This window comes from Rhinoderma darwinii, chromosome 3, assembly GCF_050947455.1.
Source record: "Rhinoderma darwinii isolate aRhiDar2 chromosome 3, aRhiDar2.hap1, whole genome shotgun sequence".
Classification (NCBI taxonomy): Eukaryota; Metazoa; Chordata; class Amphibia; order Anura; family Rhinodermatidae; genus Rhinoderma; species Rhinoderma darwinii.
Window position 1 is genome coordinate 409,470,660 of NC_134689.1, and position 8,954 is coordinate 409,479,613.

At 46.2% G+C, this 8,954-nt stretch overlaps 1 protein-coding gene across 1 annotated transcript in view; it reads right to left on the reverse strand.

Moving 5' to 3' along the window:
• LOC142750562 (NXPE family member 3-like) overlaps window positions 1–3,032 on the reverse strand; it is a 90,143-nt gene extending 87,111 nt beyond the window's left edge. Inside the window, exon 1 of the mRNA XM_075859560.1 lies at window positions 2,544–3,032. Within this exon, the coding sequence (XP_075715675.1) occupies window positions 2,544–3,029 (486 nt within the window). The 5' untranslated portion in view covers window positions 3,030–3,032. The remainder of the gene's footprint in view (window positions 1–2,543) is intronic.
• Between the last annotated feature and the right edge of the window lie 5,922 nt (window positions 3,033–8,954).

The window sequence follows — 8,954 nt, forward strand, 5'->3', positions numbered from 1 at the left end:
AATACTATCCTACAATTTCTTCAGGAGGACTTCAATAAAGGTTTGAAGCTAAATACCCTTAAGGTGCAGTTAATGCCCAGCAAAATCATTTCTCCAACCAGCAGTTGGTGAAGACCTTCTTCAAGGCTTTAAGAAACCTTAGCCCAGTCTCTCGGGTACCCTCTGCTTCCTGGGACCTTTCAGTGGTGGTGTCGGCTCTAACAAAGCCACCGTTTGAACCCATGCAAGAGGCATCCATCAGATTTCTCTCCTTCAAGGATTTCTATCTAGTGGCAATCACGTCGGCCAGGCGCAAAAGCGAGCTGCAGGCCCTTTCCTTCAAAGAACCCTATTTGAGGGACCTGGGAGATTGTCTTCTACTGCGTAGCATGCCTGGATTCTTGCCTAAAGTTCCCTCCTTTAGGAATATAAATCAAGAGATATTATTGTCAGTTCTTTTCCCTCATCCCCAAGGTGAAGATCAGGAGAATTGGCATACACTGGACGTGAGAAAAGCCGTTCTCACCTATATTCAAAGGACCAAGGCTTTTAGGAAAGCAGAAAATCTGTTCCTTCAACATGCCGGTCCTAATAAGGGGCAAAAAGCAAGTAAAGCCACCCTAGCCAGGTGGATTAGGTCAACAATTGAAAAATGCTATCATCTCAGTGACCTTCAATCTCCTCTGCAAATCAGGGCACATTCCATACGCTCTACAGCTACCTCATGAGCAGAAGTCGGGCATATTCCCCTGGATCAAATCTGCAGAGTGGCTACGTGGTCATCTGCATCAACCTTTTTCAAGCACTACAGGCTCGACTCGCTGGCATCAGAGGGTACCCTATTTGGCAAAAGAGTGCTTGAAATGCTGTCTGCTATCCCACCCATATAGCTATTACTTGACAAGTCCCATATGTGTTGAGCTGCCAAGGATGACCAGGAAAAAGAAAATTTTCTCACCGAAATTTTTATTTTCTGGAGTCCGTAGGCAGCACAAGCTTCCCCACCTTGCAGGACTTATGACTATTGCTTCGTAAAAATACGCTGGGGCCCGGTTACCGGTACATACTTATAGGGGAAGTCCTTAATTGCTTAATGTTTATTGCTAACTAACCTGGTTCTGCTTGATTGTACCTAGGTGACTAAAACCCATATGTGTTGTGCTGCCTACGGAGTCCAGGAAATAAAAATTTTGGTGAGTAAATTTTCTTTATTCTTGTATATAGGAGGCAGTATTATAGTAGTTATGTTCTTGTATATAGGGGGCAGTATTATAGTAGTTATATTCTTGTATATAGGGGCAGTATTATAGTAGTTATATTCTTGTACATAGGGGTAGTATTATAGTAGTTATATTCTTGTATATAGGGGCAGTATTATAGTAGTTATATTCTTGTATATAGGAGCAGTACTATAGTAGTTATATTCTTGTACATAGGGAGCAGTATTATAGTAGTTATATTCTTGTATATAGGGGGCAGTATTATAGTAGTTATATTCTTGTATATAGTTGCAGTATTATAGTAGTTATATTCTTGTATATAGGGGGCAGTATTATAGTATTTATATTCTTGTATATAGAGGCAGTATTATAGTAGGTATATTCTTGTACATAGGAGGCAGTATTATAGTAGTTATATTCTTGTATATAGTGAGCAGTATTATAGTAGGTATATTCTTGTATATAGGAGCAGTACTATAGTAGTTATATTCTTGTACATAGTGGGCAGTATTATAGTAGTTATATTCTCATACAAAGGTGGCAGTATTATAGTAGTTATATTCTTGTACATAGGAGGCAGTATTATAGTAGTTATATTCTTGTATATAGTGGCAGTATTATAGTAGTTATATTCTTTTATATAGGGGCAGTATTATAGTAGTTATATTCTTGTATATAGGGGCAGTATTATAGTAGTTATATTCTTGTATATAGGGGCAGTATTATAGTAGTTATATTCTTGTATATAGGGGGTAGTATTATAGTAGGTATTTTCTTGTACATAGGAGGCAGTATTATAGTAGTTATATTCTTGTATATAGGGGCAGTATTATAGTGGTTATATTCTTGTATATAGGGGCAGTATTATAGTAGTTATATTCTTGTATATAGGGGGCAGTATTATAGTAGTTATATTCTTGTATATAGGGGCAGTATTATGGTAGGTATATTCTTGTACATAGGAGGCAGTATTATAGTAGTTATATTCTTGTACATAGGGGTAGTATTATAGTAGTTATATTCTTGTATATAGGGGCAGTATTATAGTAGTTATATTCTTGTATATAGAAGGCAGTATTATAGTATATTCTTGTATATAGGGGCAGTATTATAATAGTTATATTCTTGTATATAGGAGCAGTATTATAGTAGTTACATTATTGTATATAAGGGGCAGTATTATAGTAGTTATATTCTTGTATATAGGGGGCAGTATTATAGTAGTTATGTACCTGTACACAGAGTGAAGTATTGACCCCCCCCCCCCCCACACACACACACACACACACACACTTTCTATTTTGCCCCTGTGATTGTTAATCTGCTGAGATCTTCACGCTTTACCTTTCCTGGAGAATCTTCTCTTTTTTTCTTCAGAATATCAACAGCTTCACTAGAATGAATGAGTCTGATCAGCACTTGAGCTTCTCCCGGCCATGAAAGAAGGAATGTGATCAAGTAGCTTCCATTATTATAGTCCTTCACTCGTCCGGTCACCCCGGCCTTTAGTGCTGGCGAGTGAAGCTTTGGACGAAAGTAGTCTCCACCATATTGCTTTGGTTGACCATTGTGATCCCGAGCCGTGATGATCACTTCCAGTTTCTCCCCAATTCTATATACTTTCCGTGGTCTCAGAAGATAGTAAGTACATTTTGTGGGACTGGTGGAGAAGTTAAAGTGTCTGACAGAAGTTGGGGGTCCAGGCCAATCAATCAGTTTTAAAAGATTTTTGAATTTGGGGTTAATTGTTCCCGGAGAGGCTGTTGTGGTGTGGGCGGTGCTCATATTAAGAGTGTGCGACTTAGGGGCCGGTGGTTTATATTTCTCCATAGAAATCACATTTAGGAACCTGAAAACCAACTAAAAACATTGTAAATTAAAAAAAACTAGTCATAAAAATCCATTATATATCTCATATCTGTCTTTTTTATTTCTTTATATCTGCTATCCATCAATTTCTATGCATCATCTCTTATCTATCGTTTTAAAAATAAATATGCAATAAGCTAAACAACGTAAAAGATTAATAGTTTCCAGGTCAGGGTTCTGTAAGACATAGTCCCAGGTCAGGACCAAATGAGACAAAGAGTGACCACATTAGTTTGAGGAGTTCAAAGAGTATTAGGTAGGAACCAGCCTGAAAATTGATGTATGTGTTATAAGAAACAGTCCTGTTATCGAAAAGGCCCCCGTGTAGTTTCACATATGACACATTCGCCCCGATCTCATCGTTGAAAATTGCAGGGGCGGACATACCGCATGTGCAGCCGGTGCAGCTGCACAAGGGCCCCGCGTGGGAAGGGGGCCCGTTCAGTGGCGTAACTACCACAGTAGCAGCCGTAGCAGCTGCTACGGGGCCCGCGGCATGGGGGGGCCCGTGTCGCCCTGACAGGCACATTACATTTTATGTACCAGGCCTGGCGGCACGGGCCCCCTCATGCCTAGTAGCATCACAACACTAGGCATGAGGGGAGGGAGGGGGCGGGGGCCCGGTGATAGCCGCCACACTGCACTACCAATCGGGAGGGAGGGGGCGGGTGCCCGGGCCCGGTGATAGCCGCTACACTGCACTGCCAATCTGGCACAGATGAATAGGACAGGACGGCGATGCTGGTGGTAGGAGGAGCGCTCAGGCAGGGGAGAGGACAGGGGGCGGTGCGACGTAAGACTTCGGGCGGCTGGACAGTACAGTCAGGACTGCCGGAGAACTCATAGGATGAGCGGAGGACAGACACAGGACGAGTGGAGGACGTGCAGACTGCAGAGGACAGGTAGATGAAGTTAAAAAGTTCATGTCAGAAGGGAGAAGTTTTTATGTAGAAAAATCTGCCTCATAATTCCTTCCGGAATTTTGAGGCATATTTTGACCTGCCGGTAGAACACTTCCCGCGTTTTTCATTGCGTTTTTTTGTGGCGTTTTTCGGCCATCGGGCCGTGGGCAGGGAAACGCAGCAAAAAACGCATTTTCTGCCTGCCATTGTTGTCAATGGGAAGTCAGAGACAGAAACGCCCGAAGAAAGGGCATTGCGCTTCTTTTTCCCGCATGCGGTTTTTACTGCTCGCAGGAAAAATTTCATGGATTTCAATGGGAGGCACTTTCTGACGTTTTTCGCGAAAAAAACCTCAGTGTGAACTCCCCCTAACACAGGGGCGTAACTACTGCTATAGCAGCCGTAGCGGCTGCTACGGGGCCGCGGCATGAGGGGGCCCGCGTCACCTGCCGGCACGGGCCCCCACCTTGGCCGGAATCTCCGCTAGCTGCCGCTATGGCTGCTACAGCGCGATGCCACGGAACACTACGGCAGAGCAGGGAGTATCTCCCCGCTCTGCCATTAAACATAAGACATGTATCCCCTATCCACAGGATAGGGGATACGTGTGTGATCGCTGGCATTGATAGGGAGAACGGGGGACCGAAAGTCCCCTGAAGTTCTCCATCACAAACCTCGGACTTCCGGGGTCTGTGTCGGCAGCTCCGTAGAAATGAATGGAGCGCCGGTCACACTTGAGCTGCGCAGACACCGGAAGTCAGAGGTGAGTGATGGAGAACTTCGGGGGACTTTCGGTCCCCCGCTCTCCCTATCAATGCCAGCGATCACACATGTATCCCCTATCCTGTGGATAGGGGATACATGTCTTTTGTCTTTTCACACTGTAGGTCGCATTTTTTTGAGTGATTGGGGGTGTATGGCGTTCCCTACAGGGGGGGGGCTGTATAGCGTTCCCTACAGGGGGGGGCTGTAAGGCGTTCCCTACAGGGGGGGCTGTATAGCGTTCCCTACAGGGGGGGCTGTATAGCGTTCCCTACAGGGGGGTCTGTATGGCGTTCCCTAAAGGGGGGTCTGTATGGCGTTCCCTACAGGGGGGGGCTGTATGACTTTCCCTACAGACCCCCCCTGTAGGGAACGCCATACAGAACCCCTGTAGATAACGCCATACAGACCCCACTGTAGATAACGCCATAAAGTCCCCCCTGTAGATAACACCATACAGCCCCCTGTAGATAACGCCATACAGCCCCCCTGTAGATAACGCCATACAGCCCCCTCTGTAGATAGCGCCATACAGTCCCCCCTGTAGATAGCGCCATACAGTCCCCCCTGTAGATAGCGCCATACAGTCCCCCCTGTAGATAGCGCCATACAGTCCCCCCTGTAGATAGCGCCATACAGTCCCCCCTGTAGATAGCGCCATACAGACCCCCCTGTAGATAGCGCCATACAGACCCCTCTGTAGATAGCGCCATACAGTCCCCCCTGTAGATAACGCCATACAGCCCCCTCTGTTGATAGCGCCATACAGTCCCCCCTGTAGATAACGCCATACAGCCCCCTCTGTAGATATCTTGAGATTCAGTCCTGCTTGATAGGTAACAGTGCAGTAAGCTAAGCATGATAAGATCATCTAAATTATTGCATCTCAGTTGCATGAGTGCTTTGTGTTATATTCAATGATTCAATTTAACCTAAGTCTCTAAATGTGGGCAAAGAAAATAAAAAAACTATACTCACCTCCTCCCTCGCCTCCGTTCACCCGCCGCAGCCCCCATCCTCCTGTCTCGGTCTGTGTTACAAGTGTACAAGGCTGCACTGGTGACGCGCTGCCGATGGCACGTGACCGCTGCTGCCAATAACTCCTCATTGGTGTGCTGCTGAGGACAGTAGTTCCACAGCAAATCGCTGTTGAGGGCATTGATTGGCTGCAGCGGTCATGTGCCATCGACCGCGCGTCACCACAGCAGCTTTGTAAACACAGAAAGGGATAGGGGCTGCGGAGGGGGAACGGAGGCGCCGGAGGAGGTGAGTATAGGTTTTTCATTTTCTTTGCCCACATTTAGGGACTTAGTTTAGATAAGAATTTAACCCGGAAAAAAATGTGTTACTTGTGTTCTAAACTGGTAATAAAATGTACAATATAAATCTTCCTTCATAATTTTTATTAGTAAGGTTTATTTTTATATGCATATATATGTTTAGGTAACTTTGTCGGTATTGGGGGGGGGGGCGGGGGGGCCCTGGCACATTATCTGCACAGGGGCCTTTTGCAGTCTGTGTCCGCCACTGGAAAATTGCTTTTCATTAGTTTAATGTTGTGAACTCATTGTGACAAGTCTTTATTGTATGTCATCTCCTGTATGGTGTTCTGCCAAAATTGTCAAACCTTTGTTGTGAAAACTCACCACTTTTTTAAGACTTCATCACCAAACTAATAATCTTTATATAGCGCCAACATATTACGCAGCGCTTAACGATTGGGGAAATTACAAAAACAAGAAAATTACAAATCATTAAAACAAATAAACATTGAGACCAAAGAAGAGAGGCCCATAACAATCTACATGAGAGAGGACCCACCTTTCCCATAAGAGCTTTCACTCTACAGGAGAGGTCCCTGCCCATAAGAGCTTACACTCTATAGGATGGATGACCCTGCCCATAAGTGCTTACACTCTACAGGAGAGAGGACCCTGCCCATAAAAGCTTACACTCTACAGGAGAGAGGACCCTGCCCATAAGAGCTTACACTCTATAGGATGGATGACCCTGCCCATAAGTGCTTACACTCTACAGGAGAGAGGACCCTGCCCATAAAAGCTTACACTCTACAGGAGAGAGGACCCTGCCCATAAGAGCTTACACTCTACAGGAGAGAGGACCCTGCCCATAAGAGCTTACACTCTATAGGATGGATGACCCTGCCCATAAGTGCTTACACTCTACAGGAGAGAGAGGACCCTGCCCATAAAAGCTTACACTCTACAGGAGAGAGGACCCTGCCCATAAGAGCTTACACTCTACAGGAGAGAGGACCCTGCCCATAAGAGCTTACACTCTATAGGATGGATGACCCTGCCCATAAGTGCTTACACTCTACAGGAGAGAGGACCCTGCCCATAAAAGCTTACACTCTACAGGAGAGAGGACCCTGCCCATAAGAGCTTACACTCTACAGGAGAGAGGTCCCTGCCCATAAGAGCTTACAATCTACAGGAGAGAGGATCCTGTCCATAAGAGCTTACACTCTACAGGAAAGTGGTCCCTGACCATAAGACCTTACACTCTGCAGGAGAGAGGTCCCTGTCCATAAGGGCTTACACTCTGCAGGAGAGTGGTCCCTGCCCATAAGACCTTACACTCTGCAGGAGAAAGGACCCTGCCCATAAGAGCTTACACTCTACAGGAGAGAGGCCTCCGCCCATAAGTGTTTACACTCTATAGGAGAGTGGTCCCTGCCCATAAGATCCTACACTCTGCAGGAGAGAGGACCCTGCCCATAAGAGCTTACACTCTACAGGAGAGAGGACCCTGCCCATAAGAGCTTACACTCTACAGGAGAGACCACTGCCCATAAGAGCTTACACTCTCCAGGATAGAGGTCCCTCCCCATAAGAGCTTACATTCTACAGGAGAGAGGTCCCTGCCCATAAGACCTTACACTCTACAGGAGAGAGGTCCCGGCCCATAAGAGCTTACACTCTACAGGAGAGTGGTCCCTGACCATAAGACCTTACACTCTGCAGGAGAGAGGTCCCTGTCCATAAGGGCTTACACTCTACAGGAGAGTGGTCCCTGCCCATAAGACCTTACACTATGCAGGAGAAAGGACCCTGCCCATAAGAGCTTACACTCTACAGGAGAGAGGCCTCTGCCCATAAGTGTTTACACTCTACAGGAGAGTGGTCCCTGCCCATAAGACCTTACACTCTGCAGGAGAAACGACCCTGCCCATAGGAGCTTACATTCTACATGTGGGAGGTCCCTGCCATAAGAGCTTACACTCTACAGGAGAGTGGTCCCTGCCCATAAGAGCTTACACTCTACAGGAGAGAGTACCCTCCCCATAAGAGCTTATACTCTACAGAAGAGAGGTCCCTGTCCATAACAGCTTACACTCTACAGGAGAGAGAGGACCCTGCCCATAAGAGATTACACTCTAGAGGAGAGAGGACCCTGCCCATAAGAGTTTACAATCTACAGGAGAGAGAACCCTGCCCATAAGAGTTTACAATCTACAGGAGAGAGGACCCTGCCCATAAGAGCTTACACTCTACAGGAGAGAGGTTCCTGCCCATAAGAGCTTACACTCTACAGGAGAGAGGTCCCTGCCCATAACAGCTTACACTCTACAGGAGAGAGAGGTCCCTGCCCATAAGAATTTACAATCTATAGGAGGGAGGACCCTGCCCATAAGAGCTTACACTCTACAGGAGAGGGCCCTGCCCATAAGAACTTACACTCTACAGGATAGAGGTCCCTACCCATAAGAGCTTACACTCTACAGGAGAGAGGACCCTGCCCATACGAGCTTAGACTCTACAGGAGAGAGATCCCTACCCATAAGAGCTTACACTCTACAGTTGATAGAACCCTGCCCATACGAGCTTAGACTCTACAGGAGAGAGATCCCTGCCCATAAAAGCTTACACTCTACAGTTGAGAGGACCCTGCCCATAGGAGCTTACACTTTACAGGAGATAGGTCCCTGCCGCCCATAAGAGGTGTATATCCCTGCAAGAGAGGTTCCTGCCCATAAGAGCTTACAATCTAATGTAATGGGAGGAGTGACACAATAGGTACATGGTAATAATTTTTTCCTGGGGATGAGCCCCTTGTGTTGGTACGGGAAATAAATAAACTGCACGAACCTAACACCCAGTCAGTATCTGAACCAACACAGATATAAAGTGCAGAGCAATGCATTGTGGGTAGTTAGATGAGGACAGTGTGGGGTGAAAATATTTGTCACCAGGTCAGG